The sequence below is a fragment of the Hypomesus transpacificus genome, chromosome 8 (genome assembly GCF_021917145.1).
Source record: "Hypomesus transpacificus isolate Combined female chromosome 8, fHypTra1, whole genome shotgun sequence".
Classification (NCBI taxonomy): Eukaryota; Metazoa; Chordata; class Actinopteri; order Osmeriformes; family Osmeridae; genus Hypomesus; species Hypomesus transpacificus.
This window is the reverse complement of record NC_061067.1, coordinates 3,261,391-3,288,374: the sequence shown is the minus strand read 5'-3', so window position 1 is coordinate 3,288,374 and position 26,984 is coordinate 3,261,391. Positions and strand designations below refer to the sequence as shown.

Below are 26,984 nucleotides of genomic sequence, written 5' to 3'. Positions count from 1 at the left end.
TTGATAATATAAATCAGACAGTTGATGCAGCGCTGGCTGGCTGGCTCGACGCACAGTCTCCCTGCTCCATGGTGGCCGTCTGTCTGTGTGTGTGTCTGTGTGTGTGTGTGTGTGTCTGTGTGTGTGTGAGTGAGAGATAGCAGTTTATGATGAATGGAGCGTGTGTGGTGAGAGAAAGTGATGATGTTAGTACACCACAATCAAGCCCATTTGTAAACCTTTAAATCCGAATCTCTTGGTCTGCCAGTCCAAGTTCCAGAACTGGCACACAGCAGGAACTTCAAGCCAGTAAGAGTAAGCATTTCCAGGATGATCATTACACAATCTTTATCTGTCGATTATAGGCACTAGATCAGGGGTACTCAATTAGAAACTTTAAAGCAGGGGTCACTAAATGGCGGACCGCGGTCCGAGTCCTCACCCAGGCGGCTTCCTATCCGGACCCGGACCTTTAGCCGATTTTATTTGGCAGGGTATACCCTGAAAAATTTCAAACGTAAAAATGTTTATTAAATAATTGTATTTAATAAACTTATGTTTGTATTTTTACTGATTATTCTTGTGATGTGTATATGCAATATGTGTGTTATTCCAATTGTTTAGACGTTACGATGACAAATGTAGCAGTTACGCATAATCAAATACAACAAAATGGTAGAATAAGCAGTGCTTTTACTGTCCATTCATTGCGGACGACAACGAAAAACTGTATTCGATCCTGTATTCTTTAACATGTACGTCGAAAAGCACAACTCTGCTGTGCCTTTGCACGTAACTATGTTATGCCAGTAATCGTTAACGTTACGTATCAAACATGGAACAATTAAAATCGAGAAATTACTGGACATTTGCGCAGCTGACGTCATTACACCAGCTAAGAGTAACCCCCGCGAAATTCAAAGTAAAAATGACGGCAGCAGTATCTCCCCATATCGTAGAACTAAGACATTTTTCAAAGCTCGATTTAATGGCAAAAATGAGTTGCTAGCGAGAGGGAGGCCTTATGCCAACCTTGCCTGAACTACACCAGCAAAAGGGACCAAAAATTGTCCGCTCGTTTCAAACGGACTGGTATGACAAAAAAGATTGGCTATGTGGCTGTGCTAGCAGTCAGCGGCTGTACTGCCATCCATAATCTACCGATTGGTGAGTCAGAAACTATTTTGGGTTTAATTTTGAGTTGGTTGAATTAATGCCGACTGCAAGCCATTTGCCTTCATATTCAATTGAGCAGTGTGTGTTCTCATTGTTGCTGACTGACAAACATAATTGGCCGCTGTGCAATAGTTAAGGATAAAGATGGTTGCATTCTGATGCTGGACATTGGTGTGTGTGTGTGTGTGTGTGTGTGTGTGTGTGTGTGTGTGTGTGCGCGCGTGCGTGCGTGTGCGAGAGAGAGACTACGATATGTCATGTCATGAGAGTAAGATATGTCATCCTGATTGGACATTTCTTGATATCAACCGTGCATGTGTGCCGCGCTTGTGCATACTGTTTTGACGTAGCCTAGCCTAAACAATAAATTAGGTAATCTGGCTTTCATAACTCAGTGCCTACCCTCTTACTTACATCACTGCACGTCACTGACTGCCTGTGTTCCCTCATGCGGCAGACGAGGCTGTGCGCTCTGAATCCTCTCACTTCTCTGAGCAGATCACAAGAGGCTGTGCGCTCTGAATCCTCTCACTTCTCTGAGCAGATCACAAGAGGCTGTGTTCATCTTCAGGGGATATCCTCGTCTCTCAGTGGCACTGTTTCAGCTGTAGCAGGCCAACTGCAGTGAGCTCATGCATGTACACACACACACACATGAACACACGCATACACACATGAACACACGCATACACACACACACACATCACTGCTACAGTTTAATGATGAATGAGAACATAATAGAAGTCATTAGAAGTCATTTTAAAAGGGAGGGGTCCTAGTTAAACAAGATGGGTTGCTAGGTTCCTGAATTGGTTTAAAATAGACTTTTCACAGCCAGATATGAAGCCTTTCTGTATCCTGGTACACAACTGCGACATTTTTTACGCTTTTCTTAGTCTGATAGTCGGGAAATAGCAGCATGTGAATCTACATGTGCGTTCTGAATAGTCCAAGAGATGCTCTTGTTATTAGCTTTGACCCTTCCAACCTGGTTCCCGTCCCTTGCCTTGAAGGAGCTAAACAGGGAGTTCCTTGTAGCTAGTTCGCTCCTCGGAAATCCTGTTGTTCTGCTGCGATGGCTGTACAACTGCTGTCTCCATGCCTCCTCTGTCCAAGGCGTCTTGTTTGCTTCACCCCTCAATCCCTTTCCTGTAGGGGCTCTGGAGGGTTTCTTAACAATGTCCTTAAAACACACTTGACCCCAGAGCTCTGACTCTCAGCTCTGCTAATTGCTTCACACTAACAATAGCATGTTGTCTCCTTGGGTGAGATGCAGGGTTTATTTATAGTCGATGTCATGTTGTTGATGTCTATTTTTTTCCGCTATCCCGGACACACCCCCTGTGCTTGTGTGTCTTGTTCTGATTCTGTTAACCCAGTCCAGTGGACTACCCTTCCCCTCCGAACCTGCATTTTCATTTATCTGCCTGGTTTCTACCCAGGCCATGCTTTACGGTTTGATCTGCTGTCGTGTGTATTGATTTGGCCTTCGTGTGCTCAAGTAGTGTGGATGTGATTGTGTGTGTGTGGGTGTGTGTGTCTTGGTGGAGAGGTGTGTGTGTGTGCGTGTGGGTGTGTGTGTCTCGGTGGAGAGGTTTGTGTGTGTGTGTGTGTGTGTGCTCGAGCATCTTGGTGGAGAGGTGTGTGTGTGCGGCGGTGTGTGTGTCTCGGTAGAGAGGTGTGTGTGCGGCGGTGTGTGTGTTTGTGTGTCTCTGTGGAGACAGACAGATCTCAGAGAGGAAGAAGCGTCAGCTTTAGAGGCAGGTGTCAGAGGTCGTTCCACATTAGTGCAGCGGATCAGTGGCAGGCCTTGCGTAACTCTCTGCTCCTTTGTGTCCAGAGGAAGTGGGTTAGTGGCTGCTGCGGGGGAGACCTGGGCTGATTAGTTAGGCCTAGTTAGAATGCCTGGCACTCACCCACATCACAGGGCCAGGGAGACTGCAGGAACAGAGAGATCAGGGAGGACGGTTGTGAAACGGAGGGCCGTTCGCAGTCCCAGGACTCCCTTAGGGCCCCTGGGAAGATGTTATTCGAAACCTTTGGTGAAAAATGTGTTGGTTGATGACTTGAATGGTCGACGCGGTAAACCGAGAGGAAGGAGAGTTTTTTTTCTTCTTGGTCATCTGTTACCTAGCGGTTGTGTTGTGCGAGACACCTTCTGACTTGAGTCCCCTAATGGATGGACACCCTGCTGTATGGCCTGTTCTCAGCGTTAGCACACCGAGGGCCAGGGCTTGATTACACTAACGCAAACTTAAACTGTCAAAACAATTGACAGAATGAGGAGAAATCAGTGTCACTTTTGTCAGTGGGACGTGTTAATCATGTGGGTGGAATAACGTCATGATTGGTGGAAGATGCGTCAGTCCCAGGGCCAATCACAATACCAGTGATGTTTACTGTTGTCTTTTGGAGCGATTTTAATTCCATTACTGTCTGTTATGCCTTCACCTGGTAATGTGATTTCATTGTCTAGATAACCTAAACAGCTGCCTTCCACATTATTGGAAAGATCTGTCAATGCCGTTACACAACAATTACAGATAGTGATAGTCAAATTAATGTCGGCAGTAATGAATTTGTAAACAGTGACCACAAAGAAACTTTTTTGGGGGGGGGCTAAATGTATGTATGATTTGTGTGTGTGTGTGTGTGTGGGTGTATGTATGATGTGTGTGTGTGTGTGTGTGTGTGTACTGGTCTATTGTAGTTGATGTGAGAAGCCTCGTTCTCGGCTGGGGGCCTGACAGCTTGCGATGGATGAACCAGCCGACCAGTGTCCTGCTGACCAGACACCATGATTGCACAATACATCACAGCTACGGCTCTTTATGCTGTTTTAATGAGCTAACACACTGGACAATAACACACACAGTACTTTTACACACACACACACAGTCTGAGACACGTACACACATCCCAGTCACACACACTTGGAGAACTGTGACCCAGTTCCCAGTTGAAGGAGTTATCGACAGCATCTAAACACACACCCAGTAGCGCATACACAAAGAGACACGCAAACGCACACAAAATCGAACCTGCTTCCAGCTTCCACCGCATGCTGTCAGACAGAGCTGCAGCTGGGAGGGGTTACGTGAGAGAACACACCAACCTGGGCATCTCACGCAACCGTGCCAAAAGTATCATTTTGATTTAATTTTTAGAATACCCTTTTTCAAAAAAAGCTAAGCAAAACGTGTCTTTATTTGGTCAGGTAAAGTGGTCAGAGTTAGTGGCAGCTGCCTGGAGAGTTGAGGGCAGATTAACCTGCCACAGGGGCTTCTCCAGAGCTCTTGTTACTATATTTATCGCTCATACACATAACAGATAGCATTCCACTCTTTATCACCACCAAGACGTCTCCCCTTCAACAGGTGTCTGCTGCACGCAGAAGATGTATGAGGGAGGGGAAGAAAGAGAGAGTAGAAAAAGACTGTGTGTGTGGATGGGTTTGTTTGTGTGTGTGTGTGTGTTTGTGGGCAGGTCTCCATGTGTCTGGCAGGCCTGGGTCTCAGAGCTTCCCCCGCCCGCGCCTCCTCCTGCTCCTCACAGGAGCATAACTCACACACAGACACACTGCGCTCGCTCTGGAAGCCTTCAGTCACAGGTCATATACGTCTGTCTGTCTGTCTGAGCGCGTGCACACACACACACACACTCGGACACAGAAACACACACACACACACACTCTGACACGGACACACAAATGCACGGCATATTCAAAATATCTCGGTTATACATCGTACACGTAGAACAATAAATGAAATGCCTTGGGAAATAATTCAGACCCAACATTTCCACTTTTTGTTGTGTCACAGTTTTAATTTGAATTTTTTTATTTTTGCCATCTGTCCACACAGTTTCCTTAGTTGCTAATTGAAAACATGTTTTTGTTAATTTTTCTTGAACATAAGTATTTATGTGTTGTGCTTAGCATACACGAGTCCTGTCAGAGTCCTTTAGGTGTTGTTTGACAAAGTGCCAGGCGTGTTCTTCAGTAATTTGACTCAGGTGTGGCTTCTTTCTTGAGACCATAATGGCTCCAGAGATGCACTGTGCTTCTTGCAGATTCTCTTATCTCTAACAGAGCTGTTTTAAACCCACTTACTCTGCAGAGTGACCATTAGGTTCTTAGACACCTCCAAAACCAAGGTCCTTCTTGCCTAGTTTCTTAGTTTAACAAACTTCCAAACTTCTTTCATTTCACTGTGATGGAACCCATTGCTCCCAATAACTTTCTTCTGCCGTAGTTGTATGTCTCAACACAAGGCTTTGATCATTCTAATTTTCATAAAGAGAATGGAGGGTGCTTTTGTCACTGATGAATAGCCTTCATTACAATGTGCATCAAACCAGGAGAGTATCTGGTGCACTATTTATGACTCTTAGAATTTGAGATGATTAACATATGACTCACTCACTCCCAGACAGTTAACCACTTACATGCATCACTCACGTGAACTCCTAGATCATTGTGGATCCTGTGATTGTAATTGAGTTTCCTTCTCCCAGTATCTCGTGCCTCTGGTGTTCTTTGTTCCCTGTTAGTTGCTGTTGTGGGTATTTGTACCATTAAAGTTGCCTGCAGCTCTCCTGAGCAGAACTAGGCCAACCAAACACCAACACACACCCACACACACACACACACACACACACACACACACACACACACACACACACACACACACACACACACACACACACACACACACACACTCACACAGAGAACTAGGCCAGACGGGCCAGTGTTACCAAAACCTTGGATCCCAGGGCCAGGGTGTCCCTAAGGAACAATGTCATAACAGTCCTGATTGCACAGCATTTAGGAATGCCTGCATAGTTAACCTCTCAAGATGAGGGGTCACCTGTGATGTCATAGCCAACAGCCTCCCACCCCTGCCATCGTGGCGGGGGATATTTGGCCTCAAAAACCCTTTGATCAATATAAAAAATTCTAGATTGGCTTTAGTTTTGCTGAGTTCTCACCCAAAACACTAACTCAGAGCATTTAGGAAGATTGTGCTTTTGTTGGTGCTGTGTCAGCACTCCTTAGCTTGTGATGGAAAGGGGAAAGCATATGATTAAGTTGTGTGTGTGTGTGTGTGTGTGTGTGTGTGTGTGTGTGTGTGTGTGCTTGTCTCTCTGCCTCTCACAGGTGCTGTACAATGATGGGCAGAATGGCAAGGAGTTCATGACCTACCTGACCCTCTCGCCTGTGCAGATGACGTTCCATGGCATTGGGAGCTCCCTCCAAGCCAGCCACGACCAGGTAGCTACGCTAGGGTACTCTACAGTCCTGCTGTGTAGCTATGCTATGGTACTGCCAGACTGGGTAGCTATCCTATGGTACTGTCAGACTGGGTAGCTATGCTATGGTACTGCTAGACTGTAACTATGCTATGGTACTGCTGATACCGTAGCTATGCTATGGTACTGCTGGTCTGGGTAGCTATGCTATGGTACTGCTGGTCTGGGTAGCTATGCTATGGTACTGCCAGACTGGGTAGCTATGCTATGGTACTGCTTGGTAGTGTAGCTACCTTATGTTACTGCTAGACTATGCACGGTGACAAGTATTATATAGCCTGAAATTGTTCCTGTCACACGAGAATTAATGTGAAAGCTTACTTTTCTGTCCTTGTTGTCAAATGACATTAACTGTCATGCTGACCCAGCATGTGTTCTGTTTCCAAAGCAACTGAGGGGCCGATGTGTCCCACTATGGGTGGTGTTGGCTCGGTTTTCTTTTATTGAACTTTTTCCTTGATTTAATGATCGTCTCAGGCTTGTCATGAATGTGCTCTTGCTTCCAGTTATCATTAATCAGCAGCTTCAGAGAACATTTCAAGCCCCTCTGTCCTCGTTCTTGATAAGAATCAGACGGTTTCCCTTCTCCCTCCAAAAATACTCTTTCTCCCCCCTCACTCTCTCTCTCTCTCTCTCTTTCTCTCTCTAACTCTCTCTCTAACTTCTCCTCTCTCTACCTCCCTCCCTGCATCTCACTCTTTCATAGTAATTACCGTCTCTAAAATTTCGTTGGGATTTCCCCCTGCGTCCTGCAAGTGGCGAACAGCACCCTGTATTCAAGAGGTGGTTCTTTGTCTTGCGTCGCCCATGCAGAAAACCCTCTGCTTGCGTCCTATCATTTCAACATAGGAGCCCTCTTTGTCCTGGCTCCTTCAAAGCTTTATTAAAAGGCTGGGCCGAAGCCTCTGATGGGGCTGCTAGTGTCACCGCCCGGCCTGGCCCGGCCCAACATAGTTAGCTCTAAATGAGAAAGCTGCCAAAATAGGCCAAGCTGCCCCTCAGCCAGCAGCCTCTGGCCTGTTGTTGCCAAGAGCAGTGGGGCATGACAGACTGTTGGAGGCGGCCTTTCTCTCCCTCTCCTCCCCTGCACCGTCACCCGCTACAGTGTTCAGATCCGCCACAAAGGAGGAGCCAGGGACAAGGAGCCGGGGACACCCCACGCAGCGCTGCCTGCCAGGGACGTGGTGGTGAGGGTGGAGAGGGGACGTGGTGGTGAGGGTGGAGAGGGAACGTGGTGATGAGGGTGGAGAGGGAACGTGGTGATGAGGGTGGAGAGGGAACGTGGTGATGAGGGTGGAGAGGGAACGTGGTGGTGAGGGTGGAGAGGGGACGTGGTGGTGAGGGTGGAGAGGGGACGTGGTGGTGAGGGTGGAGAGGGAACCTGATGGTGAGGGTGGAGAGGGAACGTGGTGGTGAGGGTGGAGAGGGAACGTGGTGATGAGAGGGAACGTGTTCATGAGGGTGGAGAGGGAACGTGGTGATGAGAGGGAACGTGTTGATGAGAGTGGAGAGGGAACGTGGTGGTGAGGGTGGAGAGGGGACGTGGTGGTGAGGGTGGAGAGGGGACGTGGTGGTGAGGGTGGAGAGGGAACGTGGTGATGAGGGTGGAGAGGGAACGTGGTGGTGAGGGTGGAGAGGGGACGTGGTGGTGAGGGTGGAGAGGGAACCTGGTGATGAGGGTGGAGAGGGAACGTGGTGATGAGAGGGAACGTGTTGATGAGGGTGGAGAGGGAACGTGGTGATGAGAGGGAACGTGTTGATGAGGGTGGAGAGGGAACGTGGTGATGAGGGTGGAGAGGGAACGTGGTGATGACAGCGTAGCGGGGTATTCATCTGTTAAACCTGCAAGTCACACATGGATGGTTTCCAGTACGTTTCCAATTGGTGTGTGTGTGTGTGTGTGAACATTAGCACAGACACACACACACACTCGCGCGCGCTCTCTCACTCTCACTCTCACAGGGGTACTGATACAGGAGCATTATCTGTGTAATTAGACATTGTAAATGTGATGAGATGGTAATGGGAGATCTCTGTGCACCGAGAGATAACTATTTCCTGGAGCTTGTCTGTTTCCTACACACACACCACCATCTCAGCATGGCCCATAGATTGCTGAGCAGCTCACTACGCTTTCACCTGGGGATTTCCCAATGCCTATCTGCAGTCAGATAGGCCTTTCTGTCAGCTAGAATGGAGGGATTGATGGAGGTGAAGAGGAGGGAGACAGACCTGTGAATGGCTATGCTACACCACTAGGGATTGCACAGGGCCTAAATGGGAGGATTTGAAGTGGTATACTATAGGGTGCATGGACCAGGGGGTTTAGTGGTGTGTTTGGCCACGTTTGAGGGATGTTGGCTGATCCTAGTCGTAGCTCCGTAAATCAGTGGCTAGCTCGCTCTGAATCAGCAGCTCCTTGACGCCCACTGAACGCTGACACAAGATGAGGGTTAAGCTGCTGTCAATCACACAAGGAATATATCATTGTTGAAAAGCATCCAAATACATGTCCTGTGTGTGTGTGTGTGTGTGTGATATACAGCTGGGAGCCCTCTCTGACCCCAAGTGCCATCTCCCTTGCCCCATCTGCCCAACACATGTCCAGCCCTGGCCCAAAGCCGGATCTACAAGCACAACATTTGGCCCCATGTTCTCACCAAGTGTTCCTAAGGATTGCTGTCTGAATCTTTCGGATGTACAAAATACAAAATGTCAAACAAAAGGATGAATGGGACAAGCCCATACAATCATCACGTGAGATGGACCATCTCCTCAGTTCTTTCAGTATGAGATGGAGAGCCGGTGTGTATACTTCCTGAAGGACATACTACCGGACCTCGTTCCTGCAGGATGGACTGAACCTGTGTGTTTCAGCCAGCAGCGTATCTCTCGCCCCTGGAAGCAGCAACAGAGGACATCACAGGGTAACGGGGATATATTCATGCTGTCTTTCCATGACAATCCCTGTGTGGGGCTGTAAGGCCGGAATACTGTGTTCTGCAGAGCTGAAGTAACCTGTTTCTGAGTGAGCCGCAGAGGGCTACTCCGGCTCCGGGCCGCTCAGGCTGCGGGCCGCTAGGCTGGGCTGAGGTGTCGCTGCTGCGACATGGAAGGCCCGCAATCGAAGATGACAGCCGGGCGACTGTTGTCTGCCTTTGGCACTGGGCTCCTATGTGTGGTTTCTGTTTTTGGATAGAGAGAGAGGGAGAGGGAGAGAGAGAGCGTGCACGTGGTGCTGTTCTCAGCTGGGTCACCCCTATCCCAAGGGGTGTTTATTTGATTTTTCTGGGCTGGTCAGCTGGGTCTGTTGTGTTCCCTGAGAGCAAAGGAGAAGTTTTCCTCAAAGTATGACCTTCTCTTCAACCAAGAGTTTAGAACCTCAACAATGTGTTGGTGACGCTAGGATCTGGCCTTTGTTGCCCCTCTCGTTGTAAACCTTTTGGGGAAAGTACAATTATGTAAGTTCACGGGTTAAGGGTTACACAAGATATGTACTCACACACAGCCACGCACACATGCACATACTCACAGTCACACCATGAAGTTACACAAAGTCTCCCCAAAGAACCGAAACATCTTTTGATGGCCACCTCTGTTAATTGGGTGTCTGCCCTTGCTCCTGGTGTGTGCTCGTTTGCAGCCTGCACGGCAGAGACAGGAGGGGCGGGGGGGTATACACGCTGCACAAATTCCTGCCTGTCGGTACTGACGGCCCTTTCATAGCAACAGGCGGGCCAGGCTGGGATGGATGGATGGAGGGAGGGTGAAGGATGAAGACACCTGTTGAGAGAGTGGGAGAGTGGGGAGTGACAGGGCCTGATTCATGGTGTGGGGACTGCAGGGATCGTCTTCACAGGGTTAGGGAGGAGGATGGGAGGGAGGGGGGGGTGTTAAGGAGGATGGGGGTGATGAGGAGGAGGGGGGGGGGGTGAGGAGGAGGATGGGAGGGAGGGGGCGGGTGTTAAGGAGGATGGGGGTGATGAGGAGGAGGGGGGGGGGTGAGGAGGAGGATGGGGGGGGGGGGTGAGGAGGAGGGGGGGGGTTAAACGCTGGATGTTTGAAGTCTCCGGTCGCTGCTGGGGGCCAGACATCGGTCGGCCAGGATGGACCCTCCGCCCCAGGGGGTCCCAACGATGCGTTAACCTAGCCGGCAGCTGTCGACCGGGGCTTCTCTGTCCAGCTTTTGTGTAGCCTGGGAGGGGGGGGGGGGGGGGGGGGGGGGGTGTAACATCCCCTCTGGCCCTCCTAAGCACCTGGGCTGGGGAATGTCTTGCGGCTGAGTCATAGGTATACACATGGGTCAGTTGTGTATGTTAGAGACCCCTTTTTTTTTTTACATAGTGTTTGTCTGGTTCCAATAACCAGCTACCCCCCCCCCCCCCCCCCCCCCCCCACTCCCCCCCCCCCTCCTGGCCTGATGGTTCTGTCTAAGCCAGCTTGGTCAAATACAAACACTGGTTAACGTAATAATGTTGTTATGGTAAGGTCAAAGGCCGTCCTTCCTTGCAAAAACATCTTCTATGACATGGTTAGTCATCCTGGAGTAGGCTGCATCATATGAAAGAGTTTAACTCTGTTTTTCCGTAACCACTGTTGGGGCTGTCTGGTGATTTGTCTGTGAGTGTGAGGCTGCAGGAGGCTGAGGGTGGGACAGCAGTGTGAGGCTGCAGGAGGCTGAGGGAGGGACAGCAGTGTGAGGCTGCAGGAGGCTGAGGGAGGGACAGCAGTGTGAGGCTGCAGGAGGCTGAGGGAGGGACAGCAGTGTGAGGCTGCAGAAGGCTGAGGGAGGGACAGCAGTGTGAGGCTGCAGGAGGCTGAGGGAGGGACAGCAGTGTGAGGCTGCAGGAGGCTGAGGGTGGGACAGCAGAGACAGCTCCCATAGCTCAGCGGGATCCCATTAGGAGTGGCTTTGAACAGGGGGCAGCCCCCACTCAACACCCTGCCTGGCAACCCAGTCTCTCCCACCTAACCCTAACCCATCCAGGGACCCCGCCCCCCTTTCTCTCTCCCCCCCCCTCCCCCTCTAACACCAACCTGGTAGAGGAGACAGTGATGGCTCCACAGAGTGATCTGTCAGGCCTGGCCCTGCCTGTCTCCCCGCCCTGCCCTCCCCAGGAAACAGCTCTCAGACTGGGAGATTAGAATCTGACGGGATGGAAGATGGACGGACGGAGGGAGAGGGAGAGAAAGAGAAGGGGACGAGTGAAAGAATGATGGAGGAGGAGGAGGGCAAGATGGAGCGAGCAACACTGTTAGAGAGAGAGAGAGAGAGAGAGAGAGAGAGAGAGAGAGAGAGAGAGAGAGAGAGCGCAGTGCTAATTGAGGAGGAAGATGAAGTGATAGAGGGGGGTTCTGTGTACTCTGTGTGCAGAGAATGACGGAGTGAGGAAAGGGAGAGATGGATGGGGGGAGATGGAGGGAGAGCCATTGGTCAGAGGAAGTGACAGCCAGTGGGACAATATAAACATGAACTTGCCCATTAGTAAACCTGTTGATGGCCCAAGGGGCGTCTCGAAGGCTGAAGTGCAGGTAACAGGGGAACAGTAGTGCCAGGCCAGTCTGGTGAGGCTCTGTGTGGCACACGCACACACGCACACACACACACACACACACACTAGCTTAACTCTCACACCATGTAGGATACGGTTTGGTGGATGTGCATGCTATACATTTGGCTTTACATACATTTAAAGGACTTGCTCTGATGTACGGTTGCGTAATCCACACACACACAGTCTGTCAGACACCTTCCTAAATCCAGTGTGACAAAGCGGCTGGATTTGTGTCATGTTTCACAAGCTGTATGGATTACCGTCAAGTAGACCTCCCGTTTCTCTGGGACACGCAGCCTCAACTCAGCCTGGTCCAAGGTGATCTCACTTGGCTCGCAGTCATAGTGACTCATGTCATATGTTCTCTTTCCGTTTCCATAAGAGCCATGAAATTACTCAAAGATTTTGTATATATATATTAGTGCTGTCAAACGATTAAAATATTTAATCGCGATTAATCGCATTAATGTCATAGTTAACTCACGATTAATCAATTCATCGCACATTTTTATCTATTCTAAATGTCCCTTGATTTCTTTTTGTCCCATTCTTTTTTCAATTTTAAAGCTCTTATCAACATGGAAAAGTGGTTCAGATTGCTTTGTGCAAATATTTTTTTATTGAAAACAACATTGCAACCGCCTGGCTTTGACGAGGGGGCGGAGAATTCGCATGAATCGCATCAGCTGTGTGCTTGGCCATCAAGTGGTATTTCAGACTGGACGTGCTGCGATGATAACTCAGTTTACAACGACAAAACACACAGATCACTTTGGTCTTGTCAATGGAACCATTTGGCAACTTTTTAAAAGTAAACTGTCCATTCAGAATCTTATTGGCATCCATTTCGGCGTCTCGCGCTCGCCATCCACTCAAAACGTAACGTTAGCCTACTACCAGAGGATGTCTAAAATCCGTAAACGGGCTCTGCTACTACTCTTTAGCCGGCTCGCAAGCCAAACAAGTGTGTGTGTGGCGTGCCTGTTGTTTTATTTCCGGTCTAGCTAGATCCGGTGTGGTGTTGTAGTCTTTCTAACGTCGGTAATTGTTGCAACAGCATGTGAAAAAAAACTACAAAGTTTGCTAGGCCAAAAAGAGCGTTAATCGCGCTATAAAAAAATGTACGCCGTTAATTTGGGTTTGCGTTATCGCCGTTAATAACGAGTTAAACTGACAGCACTAATATATATATATATATATCGAGAGAGAGCATTCCACTGGCATTTGTGTCACTCTGAGTCACTTGTCAGACCAGCAGAAAAGGTACACTCAGCTACTGAGGAGAGTGACAAGCTGTCTACAAAACCTTTGAAAAAACCTCTGAAATAAGCATCAAAATGACTTTACGGTCCCGTAGAAAGGTTCTCTACCTTATCCAGCGTCCACCATCTTAACATGTTTATTGAGGCTATGCTCTTGGGAGCTCGCAAAACCTTTCACGGCTACATTTGCCACTTTCTTTGTTATTTGAACCTAAAAGAGTGTAAGTGTAAGAGGGGCCCTGGTGAGGGAGTCAGTGGTGAATATGTTCCAGGAACAAGGTGTCTGGGTGGATGCGGAAAGTGATTATCATGTTCTCTCCTTCCTTGCATTGTCTTCACGCTTGGCTGTAATGGCTTTAAAGTAGCTGGAGGTGTTGCGTTCATTATCACCCCCATCCCAACATTCCTTGCTTGTTTTGTAGCTGTTGTGTTTTCGCTGTCACAAGCTGACAAACAGCCAATCCTCTGGGTTGATAAACCGAGAGTGTGATTTCACAAGTTAGCGTAGCCGCCAGGTTAGGCACTGATTAAGAACCCTGTCTGACCAGTGAACGCCTCAGGGCATTCATCACCGCTGAGCTGCAATGTTGGGCTTTGCTAAGTTTGCTGATGCGTACCCAGGCCCCTATGGAGTGTCTGGACCTCATTATCTTAATGTTGTTTGATGCTGGACACGCTCGTTAAACACTTCTTTATCTTTCCCTTCTGCCCCCTCTTCATCGGGCAGCATGCAAGGAGTCAGGTGGCTGAGCGGTGAGGGAGTCGGGCTAGTAATCAGAAGGTTGCCGGATCGATTCCCCGCCGTGCCAAATGACGTTGTGTCCTTGGGCAAGGCACTTCAGCCTACTTGCCTCTGGGGGAATGTCCCTGACGCTAAGTCTGCTACATGACTAAATGTAAATGCAAGAAGTGTTGCCACTGGAAACCAGGGGTTTACATCACCCCTCATTGTTAATTGTGTGAGTTCTGTGAGTGCGAGATTGTCTTTGCAGGACCCAATGGCAATACTGTCAGCCACTGAAGGCTTGGTTGGAGAGAATGTAAAGTCCTTCTCTCCAAGGTAGGAGAGTGCAAGCTGTAATGCATACGCCTCTTTATGAGCTTTGAGGAAGCTCTTGGTTTTACACATATTCGTGTGTGTGTGTGTGTGTGTGTGTGTGTGTGTGTGTGTGTAAAGCTGCAAGTCCACTGTTCCCCAGACCACCATCTGAAGACTTGACTCCTCATTTAACCAGAGAGCCACAGACCATCCCTGCCAGACTTGACTCCTCATTTAACCAGAGAGCCACAGACCATCCCTGCCAGACTTGACTCCTCATTTAACCAGAGAGCCACAGACCATCCCTGCCAGACTTGACTCCTCATTTAACCAGAGAGCCACAGACCATCCCTGCCAGACTTGACTCCTCATTTAACCAGAGAGCCACAGACCATCCCTGCCAGACTTGACTCCTCATTTAACCAGAGAGCCACAGACCATCCCTGCCAGACTTGACTCCTCATTTAACCAGAGAGCCACAGACCATCCCTGCCAGACTTGACTCCTCATTTAACCAGAGAGCCACAGACCATCCCTGCCAGACTTGACTCCTCATTTAACCAGAGAGCCACAGACCATCCCTGCCAGACTTGACTCCTCATTTAACCAGAGAGCCACAGACCATCCCTGCCAGACTTGACTCCTCATTTAACCAGAGAGCCACAGACCATCCCTGCCAGACTTGACTCCTCATTTAACCAGAGAGCCACAGACCATCCCTGCCAGACTTGACTCCTCATTTAACCAGAGAGCCACAGACCATCCCTGCCAGACTTGACTCCTCATTTAACCAGAGAGCCACAGACCATCCCTGCCAGACTTGACTCCTCATTTAACCAGAGAGCCACAGACCATCCCTGCCAGACTTGACTCCTCATTTAACCAGAGAGCCACAGACCATCCCTGCCAGACTTGACTCCTCATTTAACCAGAGAGCCACAGACCATCCCTGCCAGACTTGACTCCTCATTTAACCAGAGAGCCACAGACCATCCCTGCCAGACTTGTTTTGCCCCTGGGGGGAAACACTGGGTGTGTTTTGTGTGTTTAGTATTTTCAATCTAATCTCTCAGAGGAAAACTCTGGTTTTTAATGGTTCTTTTAACTTGATATGTGACACACATCCTGTGGTTTAGAGCTTTTAGGTGTTAATCATTGTGGGGTGCAAATCACACGCTGGCAGTAATTACAGACACGTTAACTCTCTGTCACACTCTCACACACACACACACGTGCACACACACACACACACACATTAATGCTATTGTAAGTTATAATTATCTTCTACAGTTTATGAAACTATATCCTCCATATGGTTTGATTTATTTATCATTTATAAAAGTTGTATTTAAATTTCACTCACACACAATAGTTAGAGTTTGTGTCTCCCAAATCACACGCTATCGTTAGTCTCCACGACAAGCTCTCCAACCACAAAAGACAAAGATTATTTGTCTCCTCCCGTAACTGAACACCTGAAAACCAGCGGTCGCACGTAGCGTGGTTATTACCCTCAAAGATACGTTTACACAAATAACAATCCTGTCTGATTGCTATTTGGCGCACTGCCCCTTTCGTTAACCAGATGCAAGTTCCAAGAGGAAGAAGCCTTTTGAGCCTTCAACCATAGACCTTGACTGTGTGTGTTTTTTGCTGTCAGTCATGAATCAAGGAGCAAATGGTCCCAGCCTGCCAGCCCTGCTCTAACACGTAGCAGGGCTGTGTGGAGAGCCCACCAGGGGTTCATGGAAGACCTGCTGCAGGAGCTGGGCTGCAGTGCTGCAGGGCTGCTGGGCGCTGCTCTGTGTTATGGAGATGAGCATGGAGACTGGGGAATGTTTTTCTGTCTGTCTGACTGACTCCCACCCCCTCCTCCAAACTCCAACACACACACACTCCCACACACACAGACACCCCCCCCCCCCCTGCCTTCCTGCTCATCTGGACATGAAGGCATTCTCAGGCTTCAGAGGCCAGACATGGTAAAACACCCACGACAACGACCTCCTCCGGGGTTAACGCCGATTACGACCAACGTGTCACACACTCCCGCGGCTTAAGAAAACACAGGAGTTTTGCTCTTTTGAGTGTGTGTGTGTGTGTGTGCGCGTGTGTGTGTGCATGCGTTCCTTCACCTAACAATGGGAAATCTCCTGATCTGTGAAAAAAAGAAAAGAAAGCCACAGGTGACACCTCCGTTTCTGCTTTTGCATGCAAGTTCAGTCGCTGTTTTACATTTAGCGGAGATAAGCAAAGATTAGTCAAACCACAGCAGGCCTGTCTAGAGGTGAAAGGTAATCAGAGAGGAGGCCAGATGGAGAAACCAGAGATGCATGACCTGTTTCATATGTCACATCACTTTTGCATTGTCTGACTGGTTAAGGAACAGCCATCCACTTGGCCGTGTTCAAATCAGATCCAACTTTATTTGTATGTTCTATTTGACTAAAGTATCTTAGACTATCAGTGTTGGACAGAATGTGGACAGCGCCTGACTGAGCGGTGAAGCATCATGCCTGAGAAGGCAGGATTTGTTGCTCAAGGGTAAAGCATTGCCAGCCAATCACAGCCTTTTGTCTGACATGGGGTGGGTTTGATATGATGCCCATCAAGAGGAGTGCCATTGAGAAATGTTCATAAACAGCCAAGATTCCATTTCCTTGCTCTGATTGCTTGCATCTGTCTAATTCTATCTAATCACGTCCAGGGGCATTTTGGTCTGTGCCCGTTGATAACGCCCCTTGGAAATCGAAAACGAGCCGAGTGATTCCGAATCCATTCACATTAGCAAATTGTTGTGGTGATGCCAGGCTAGAGCATGGCTAGTCACAAACGAATGAAATCAAAGTTATATCTTATTTATCTGCCAGTTATGTCCTACATAAAAGCTGCAGAGATTGAATAAGCTCAACAGGCTTGTTTTAGGGTCTGTCAAGCGCTCGTTCATTCATAGCTGTAGGTTCCCACTTCCAAGCTTGTCTTTCTCTCCTGTGGGATGATTGAGTCCTATACTCACTACTGGTTTTCATTAAGTTTGTTTAGCATCACTCAGATACCGAGAAGGGCGAGCCTGTGTGTTTTGTGTGTGTAACTACATGACTTGTAGTTAGGTAAACACTCCACACTGAGTACATGCATGTGTTCCTAATCTCTGTGTTTTGCATGTGCAGACACAATGAATCCAGACAATGTTATTATCTCAAACAATCACTTAGCCATCTTTTATGTATGCACTTCAATTTACCATGAAGGAACGGGAAATTATGTTTTGATTGCAATTCCGTAGATACTTGACAGTGTGTGTGTGTTGTGTGTGCTTGTGTGTACAGTTATCTTGGCCCGTCCCCCTGATCCGATTGCGGTGTTTTGGACCATAGTCCCACAGACTGATGACGACGGAGCGCAGTGTTTTTCAGTGGGTGTTTCTCTGATGCTTTGATGAAAGGCTTCATTCAGTTGAGTTACACAGCTTTATCCGCAGGCCCTATTTGCTTTCCCCTTTTTCCATTTCCTCCGTCTTTGTTGTCCATTGTTATTCTTTCTGTTTCTCCCTCTCACTCTGTCTTTCTTTTCTAATTATTTGTTTTAGTTCTTTGTTTACCTTAAGTTCTTTTTTTTCTTCTTTTTTTGTTGTCTTTCTACCACCTCCCTCATTCCCAGAGAGTAAATGTGTAACCGTGTGAGCCGTGAGAAGGGCTTTGAAATGAGACATGGCCGGGACTTCATACAGGACGCTGGCCAGTCTGAATGAAGCCTGCCTGATTTATACCCTGACAGGGAGAGGGGAATGTTTTCAGAGGCGCACAAGGCCAGTAGGTCCTCCATTAGACCTCTGACCCCTGATACTGAGAGAACAGCCCCTAGAGGAGGAGGAGGAGGTGGGGAGGGTGGACGTAGAGGATGGGCCGGTGTTGGGGAAGGAGGGGTGGTGTCCCATTAGGTCTGCTCTTTACATCTTGACTCGGGGTAGAAAAGAAACAAACTCTAACCCTTGCTCATTTGTCGAATCCATCTGACCTGATAAGATGGACAGGGAGGCAGGTAGACAGACAGGCATGTAGACAGGCAGGCAGGCAGGTAGACAGGCAAATGCTGGATGTCTTCAGTTTTTCCGGATGCAATCCTAAGACCTGCTTCTAACCCCCCCCCCACTCCCTTCCACACACACACACACACACACCAGTTTTATTGTGCGTTATCTAATTAGCTGTGCTCTAATCATGTGTTAAAGCCCCGCGCCTGCCTGCCGTTTACTGTCTGTTTGCCATGCTGTTAAAATGTGTGAGGCAGCTCGTAAAGCCTGACCGCAGTGCGGAGCTGCCAGGCCTACCCTCCTCCTGCCCTCCTCCAGCCTCCTCCTCTAGCCAGGCCTGCCCTCCTCCTGCCCTCTTCCAGCCTCCTCCTCTAGCCAGGCCTGCCCTCCTCCTGCCCTCCTCCTGTAGCCAGGCCTGCCCTCCTCCTCCAGCCCTCCTCCAGCCCTCCTCCAGCCTCCTCCTGCAGCCAGGCCTGCCCTCCTCCAGCCTCCTCCTGCAGCCAGGCCAGCCCTCCTCCAGCCCTCCTCCAGCCCCCCTCTAGCCCTCTTCCAGCCCTCCTCCAGCCCCCCTTTAGCCCTCTTCCAGCCCTCCTCCTGCCCTCCTCTTGCAGCCAGGCCTGCCCTCTTCCAGCCCTCCTCCTGCCCTTCTCCTGCAGCCAGGCCTGCCCTCCTCCTGCCCTCCTCCTGCCCTCCTCCTGCAGCCAGGCCTGCCCTCCTCCTGCCCTCCTCCTGCACTCCTCCTGCCCTCCTCCTGCAGCCAGGCCTACCCTCCTCCTGCCCTCCTCCAGCCTCCTCCTCTAGCCAGGCCTGCCCTCCTCCTGCCCTCTTCCAGCCTCCTCCTCTAGCCAGGCCTGCCCTCCTCCTGCCCTCCTCCTGCAGCCAGGCCTGCCCTCCTCCTCCAGCCCTCCTCCAGCCCTCCTCCAGCCTCCTCCTGCAGCCAGGCCTGCCCTCCTCCAGCCTCCTCCTGCAGCCAGGCCAGCCCTCCTCCAGCCCTCCTCCAGCCCCCCTCTAGCCCTCTTCCAGCCCTCCTCCAGCCCCCCTCTAGCCCTCTTCCAGCCCTCCTCCTGCCCTCCTCTTGCAGCCAGGCCTGCCCTCTTCCAGCCCTCCTCCTGCCCTCCTCCTGCAGCCAGGCCTGCCCTCCTCCTGCCCTCCTCCTGCCCTCCTCCTGCAGCCAGGCCTGCCCTCCTCCTGCCCTCCTCCTGCCCTCCTCCTGCCCTCCTCCTGCAGCCAGGCCTGCCCTCCTCCTGCCCTCCTCCTGCCCTCCTCCTGCAGCCAGGCCTGCCCTCCTCCTGCCCTCCTCCTGCAGCCAGGCCTGCCCTCCTCCTGCCCTCCTCCTGCCCTCCTCCTGCAGCCAGGCCTGCCCTCCTCCTGCCCTCCTCCTGCCCTCCTCCTGCAGCCAGGCCTGCCCTCCTCCTGCCCTCCTCCTGCCCTTCTCCTGCAGCCAGGCCTGCCCTCCTCCTGCCCTCCTCCTGCCCTCCTCCTGCAGCCAGGCCTGCCCTCCTCCTGCCCTCCTCTTGCAGCCAGGCCTGCCCTCCTCCTGCCCTCCTCCTGCCCTCCTCCTGCCCTCCTCCTGCAGCCAGGCCTGCCCTCCTCCTGCCCTCCTCCTGCAGCCAGGCCTGCCCTCCTCCTGCCCTCCTCCTGCAGCCAGGCCTGCCCTCCTCCTGCAGCGACAGCAGAACAAGACAGCTTTACTCAAGCTTCAAACATGGAAAAATCCAAACATTCTGGAAACCTGTTCTGGAATTTAATAGACAAGGATCTCTTAATAGGCAAAGACCCAAACAGCACTGCTGCTCTTTCCTCTGAGCCCTCAGAGAACAATGTTATCTCAACTTCCAAGAAATTTGTTTAGCGGCTGAATTAAATTGGTTGGCATTTGTATCCGTCCTGAGTTCAGTCACTCTAAAGGCCAGCTTTGTGGAAGATGTTATTAGATATGAACCGTGTTTACAGAACGCGTCTCCCTGGCAATCAGCCAGGCTGGGTGTGCCGCCCAATATTACAGAGTTCAAAGGACACCTGACCTTTTGCGTGTACCTAGGAACTGCAAACCGCCGTGGCTCATCCCGTGGAGGTCGTTCACGAGCGCTGTGACACACACACACACACACAGACACACACTCACACACACACACACACGGTATTTGAACACATTTATCCTAACAGCATTATGTCAACATAACAAGCAAACACATGTTTCCATTGCACCAATGTTGTGCTTTACCTTAACAGGGAACATCTTTAGTCACTTGGGGTGAGCCCCTGGATGAGCCGCTCAGAGGGGGGTGGGGGGGTGGTCTGTCTTTGAGAGCCAAGCCCCTGATATAAGCACGCTGGAATTTATTGTTTTCGGTAAACACGTCTCATACGTGACCCATCTATGGATTACGCCACCAGTTGCCATGGCAACACGGAACCGGTCTTTCATAACAGCGGGGGGGGGGGGGGGGGGGGGGGGGGGGGGGGCATTGACGCGACCCGCGGTTTAGACGTTTAACTGAGCGCCTTTACCGACTGTCCCAACGCTCTGGCCCGGGCCTGTCAAGCATGCTGGGTAACGGAGATGGTCACGGGCCTTGTGGGATTTGCGGTGCGTTATACAAGACTGCAAAATGTGTTTTTATGGGAGCGTCCCACGTGTGTAAAGACAGCAGTGGGGGTGGGGGAGGGGGGCAGTGAGGAGACAGGAGGGAGGAGGTATAAAACGCCGTCTGACTGCAGATCCTCTTCTGTTACTGGATACTGTTACTGTTACACACACACACACACATACTACCCATGTAATTAGACTGTAAAACAGATCCTTGAGCTGGAAGATGAAGTCTGTCTGCAGCTGGAGGCTGTCACAAGACACGCTGCCCCTCCTTGCTATCCCCCTTTCTGTGCCTCAGCTTCTCCTTCTTTCATTGCCTCCCTCCCTTCCTTCTGCTCTTCTTCTCCTCTTCTTCTATTCTAATACCCTTCTTCTGCTTCTCCTTCTGCTCTTCCTTCTCTTCTTCTGCTCTTCCTCCTGCTCTTCTCTTCTTTTGCTCTTCCTTCTCTTCTTCTGCTCTTCCTCCTGCTCTTCTTCTGCTCTTCTTCTGCTCTTCCTCCTGCTCTTCTTCTGCTCTTATTCTGCACTTCTATGCTCTTCTGCTCTTCTTCTTCTCTTCTTCTCTTCTTCTGCTCTTCCTCCTGCTCTTCTTCTGCTCCTCTTCCTGCTCTTCTTCTTCTGCTCTTCCTCCTGCTCTTCTTCTCTTCTTCTGCTCTTCCTCCTGCTCTTCTTCTTTCCACAAGTCCTCTCTCTTTCTTGTCCTCTTTGGGTATGGGAACCACCTTTTATCACTTGCAGTTGAACACTGATAAATCACCTGCACGTGTCGTCTGATTCATCCAATCGTGTCGTCGTTTTAGGAGACCATTTTAACGGTCATTTGCAGGATGCTGTCTCTCCACCCTCTAACTACAAGATAATTGGTCACTGAATTTAACATAGGTAGCCGCACTTAACGTGGGACGTGCCCAAGGCCAGATTGACGGCCTGAGTGATTGAGATGACCTCAGGGCAGTTTACTATCCATGCAAATGGCCAGACCCCAAGTGGAGTGTGGGATAGGCCAGGCCAGGGTGGAGCTGCAGATGGAAAGGTCCTTTCCGTCGACCGCACGGCAGCCCGGTGATGACACCCCTGATGCATTTGCATCCAGCCCCACACCTCTCCCCTGGCCTGGGCCCACCTCCACCAGCACACTCCCCAGACCCAGCCCCCCCAACCACCGGATCTCCTGATAGGAATAAAGATAAACAGAGGGAAAAGATAGAAGGAGGACAAACCAGAAAGTTTGCATGACTCCATTTGGAGCTATTGAGAGAGATGTATAAAGGAAGGGAAGGTGTGTGTAAAGAAAAGGATTTGAGGGAGAGTGGAAAGGAAACCTCCAGGATGTCGTGATGGTATCTCATCAGCGATAGAGAGAAGGCCTAGAGGCAGCTCTCCGGGCCAGGCCGGAACAGGACAGGATTATCTGCTCTCTCTCCTCTCAATCCCCGTGGCAACGTGCATCCCTGCATGCAGGTGGGGAAGGAGCGCTGATGTCACAGAGGTGTGATGTCACCTGGGAGCCCTGATCGGTTTAATCAGCAGCAGCGATTACTGGGGTGTTCCCCCCCGGTGCTGAGCGGCCCACTAACCAGCTCAGGAAGTGAATCACAGATAGGCCTGCTTGATATGAAACATGGCCCACAGGCTGTCGGCCGTTTGTCCAGAAGCATCTGGTCCTCATCGAGCGATGAGGGGGACCAGACGGCGCTGAGAGACGTCCTCGCTCTCCACGGAGATCCTTGGCTCGGCCAGGATGTGGCAGAGGCTGCCATGCGCTGGCGTCTCTGGGCTGTTTCTGCCCAGTCATGGGAAATGATGAGCAGTCCCCAAGGCCTCCCTCCCAAGGCTGGAAGGCGTTACTAATGCATATTTCATGCAGCGTGTCTCATCTTCAGAGCTTTATGCAATCACTGACTCATGCCCGGCCTTGGAATATGTTAATAACTTATCATCAGCCTAGCCTAGCGTTGTTGTGGGGTGGCTGTGGGTGGTGGTTTCCTGAATGAGGAAATGAAGAGTTTGTCCTCTGAACCACAGTGACCTGTGTTATAGACGGCCTGGAAAATACATGTCTGTCAAGCCTACCACACCTCCCATCCCTCAACCAGGGACTGGATGAAGCTAGCAAACAGCAAAGTCCAGACTGTGATCTATTCATGATCCCATCCCAGTCTTTTCCATCAAAGAAGGCCTCCCTCAGCATGAAGCCGTATCTGAGTGGATATATGCAGGCTGGAGCCTGAGCTCTCTCTCTCTCTGCGCTCTCTCCTGATCAGTACCCTGCCCCGTGGCTGTGGCGGGGATCTGCTTTGTGTTGGCGCCCGCGCGGAGGGAGCGACAGCATGCTGGGGTGCTCTGCCCCGCGCCCTCGGACCATGTGTTTTGTGTTACACCCTGGGAGGTGTGCTCTCCCTCCATCTCTGTCTTCCCCCCTGGCTCTCCCCATCTCTCTTCCACCCATCCCCCTCCATCTTTCACTCTTGCTGTCCCTCCATCTCTCTCTCTCTCCCCTCTGTCCCCTTGCTCTTCATCTCTCTTTTCCCTCCTCCCTCCTCCTCCCTGGTCCAAATGACGCATGACACTGCGCTTCACCGCGGGCTCTTATTTATGTCTTCCCATGTCAGCGCGGGCCCGGCCCCCCAGGGAGCCCTGCTGCCGCTCCCCTGCCCTCATCTGGGCCCCCGCTCTGCCGCAGTCCCCTCTGGAATCCTGATCACCACCCTGGGCCGTGACAGGACGCACACACACACACACAGTCAGACGCACACATGCCAACATCCATGTGTATACACACACACAGTCAGACGCACACATGCCAACATTCATGTGTACAAACACACACAGAAACACTACTCAGACACACACATATCTACACACAGACAGACGCCCCACCCCCAGGAATGAACGTCCTGGTACGGATAGAGGCCGTGCATTTCTTCATTTTGTGATATCTTTCTCTCTCTCTTTAATGTCCTTTTATGATCCTCGCTAAAGTTTAGGGATGTGAAATATAGAGTTTACGAGGGATTTAGGAGAGATGGATTGCATTTCTTTGCTGAAGACTCAAGCACACCGTCACTAGTATCACACACACACACTCCCAGGTTAGTAGCGTGATGATGCAGTCTCCCATGAGCTCAGGAGGGCATACAGCAGCTCTCTCCGGGGCTTTGATGTGGTCAGAACGGAGGGATGAGAGGAAGGAGGAATGTAGAAGAGAGAAGAAAACTAAGATGTGAAGGCAAGGAAGGCAAGATGTGTGAGAACGGCACTCCAGAGGGCTGTCTGGAACACAGGAGCGGTGGAGAGGGGGGAGAAAGGATTCAGAGGAGAGGTGGAGAGGGGGGAAAAGGATTCAGAGGAGAGGTGGAGAGGGGGGAGAAAGGATTCAGAGGAGAGGTGGAGAGAAGAACAGAAGCACAAAGGTGGAAGGGAGGATTCGATCTGATGGGAGAGGAGGGAGTCAACACAAAAGAGAGAGGGAGGACGGGATGGGAGGAGAGGAGGGCAGAATGATGCGGGGTTTGTGGAAGTAGTGAAGCTGTGTCCTGTCCTCCCAGTGTTCTCATGTTACCTCCTCCAGCCAGCCAGCACAGGCGGAGGGTTAGACGCTCCTCTGAAAACACTACAGCCCTCTGCTCAACAATACAGCCAGCCAGGCTGCTAGCCAGGCTGCCAGCCGGAGACCTCCTCTGACAACGGCTCTCTTTCTCCCACTTGTCAGCCCTATAAAACACACTGTTTGAACTCCCCTCTCTCCATTGTTTAGTCTACTGGACATACCTTGGATCATCTTCACCACTCTGGCCCTCTCCTCTAGTTTTCTTTTGTCCTCTCCTCCCCCCTGCCTCTCCTCCACCCTGCCTCTCCTCCACCCTGCCTCTCCTCCCCCCTGCCTCTCCTCCACCCTGCCTCTCCTCCACCCTGCCTCTCCTCCCCCCTGCCTCTCCTCCCCCCTGCCTCTCCTCCCCCCTGCCTCTCCTCCCCCCTGCCTCTCCTCCCCCCTGCCCCTCCTGCCTCTCCTCCCCCTGCATCTCCTCTCCTGGCAGGAGAGCTGTCCAGGCTGACTCATAATGAAAGCTGACTGTTATTGTGGAGTAAAGCTCAATAGTGATTGTGTTTATGAAAACATAAGAGAGCAGTTTTAGGGAGTGATTCATCTGCCGGTGCTGGATGGAAGAACCATCCGGTAAGCAGTTGTAAAACAGAGCTGGCTTGTGTGTGTCTGTTTTTACATCCCTTCCCTCCATTGTGTGTGTGTGTGTGTGTGTGTGATGTAGTGCACCTGTAGAGTGGTGGACAGCCTGCCGGTCTGATCTCTGGTCTTGCCAAAGTCCACTGTGTGAATCTCTCCAGGCTCCGGGTGTGATGAAGAGAGAATCCAAGCGTCTCCTCTCCTCCCAGGGATAAGGTGGACGTCCAAACACATGACGGAGATGAGGGAGGGTGGTGTGGGGTGGGGGGATCAAAGCAGCTGTGGAAGCCTGCTGCTGCTGCTTTTGGCCCGGACCTGGGGGCTAGAGGCTGGGGGATGGAGGATGGTGGCTGGGGGTGGAGGCAGGAAGCTTGGGGTTGGTGGCTAGAGGCTGGGGGATGGAGGCTGGGGGATGGAAGCTGGGGGATAGAGGGTGGAGGCTGGGGGATAGAGGGTGGAGGCTGGGGGGTGGAGGCTGGGGGGTGGAGGCTGGGGGATGGAGGCTGGGGGGTGGAGCCTGGGGGATGGAGGCTAGGGGCTGGAGGCTGGGGGATGGAGGCTGGGGGGTGGAGGCTGGGGCATAGAGGGTGGAGGCTGGGGGACGGAGGCTGGATGCTGAGCAGTCACAGGCCCTGAGAGCGGAGGTCAGGTGATGGAGCTGAACCACAGCAGCCTGCAGACAGCATGTTGTAGTTGAGGGAGCTAGCTAACCTTCTGGGTTAATCACAAAATCCATCCTTTCATCTGGCCCTCAGTATAAAACGAGGGGGTTTACACATTAATAAAGCTCAAATTGAATGAGTCACTAGGTAAACCCTGCCCTTCTTTAGGGTTAGTCTCTTCATTCTGTCTCCTGCTCTGTCTCTCTGTTTCTCAATATGAAACTGGTTGTGGTGTTGGAGGAGAGACTACTTTCCATCCCATCCCATCCTGTTCTTTTCGCTTTCTCCTGCTCTCTGCTCCCTGCTCTCTGCTCTCTGCTCTCTGCTCTCTGCTCTCTGCTCTCTGCTCTCTGCTCCCTGCTCTCTGCTCTCTGCTCCCTGCTCCCTGCTCTCTGCTCCCTGCTCTCTGCTCCCTGCTCCCTGCTCTCTGCTCTCTTCCCTCCCGCGGATCTCTCCATCTTCTGAGGAGCGGGCCGTCTGTGTGGGCTTTGTCTAATCCAGCGATCAATCAGGCTCCTCCATCTCTCTCATCCCCTCCTTCCCGTTGGAGAAGGGGACCCCGAGGGCTGGGCTCAGTGCCCCCAGGGGAGGCCCCTCTGTTTGGCTAAGCTGCTTGAGGAAGTGAGAAGTCCATCAGGGAAGCCATTAGTGCCGGACGGGTCCAGAAAAATGAGTTGTGTCAGAACCTCGCCCATGGAGGCCGAGCCTCAGTCCCTGTCACATTCCTCTTCTGTTTTCTCAGCCTTTGAACTGGAGCCAGATGGATGGACGGACGGACGGACGGATGGATAGATGGGTTTGTGAGGTAGCCCTGGTCCGAGAGCTGTTTCTGAGTGGAACCCTGGTGCTGAGAGCAGCTTTGTTATCCAGAGTGGGGGGTGAGAGGGGAGGGGAGATGAAGGGTCCTCGCTAAGTGCTCTTCAGACACGACCCAAGGTGTGAGCCAGTTGATTTCTCTCTACCTCGCACACACACACACTCATAGCCCATCTCCCTCTGTCTGTCCTCTCTCTGTCCGTCTCCCACCCCTCCTCGATGGAAGTCCCCCACGTTGACAGAGACTGACCTCCTCCACCTCGTGTGCCGTGGCGGCAGACTAAACACGATCCCCTGGTGTTGACGCAGCAGAGCGCCCAACGCTTCCAGCCAGGGCCTCTTATCTCATTAGACAAATAATGATTTCACTGGCTGC

The 26,984-nt window shown here is 51.2% G+C and overlaps 1 protein-coding gene across 5 annotated transcripts in view; it reads left to right on the top strand.

The window, feature by feature from the left end:
- stau2 (staufen double-stranded RNA binding protein 2) overlaps positions 1 to 26,984 on the top strand; it is a 70,941-nt gene that overhangs the window by 37,703 nt on the left and 6,254 nt on the right. For 2 of the 5 annotated variants that reach the window (XM_047024083.1, XM_047024082.1), the window contains exons 13-14: positions 6,314 to 6,427; positions 26,535 to 26,597. In XM_047024083.1, the coding sequence (XP_046880039.1) occupies positions 6,314 to 6,427; positions 26,535 to 26,597 (177 nt within the window). Of the gene's footprint in view, positions 1 to 6,313; positions 6,428 to 26,534; positions 26,598 to 26,984 lie in introns of those variants that run through there. The other 3 variants (XM_047024085.1, XM_047024084.1, XR_006956393.1) reach the window with 2 other exon arrangements.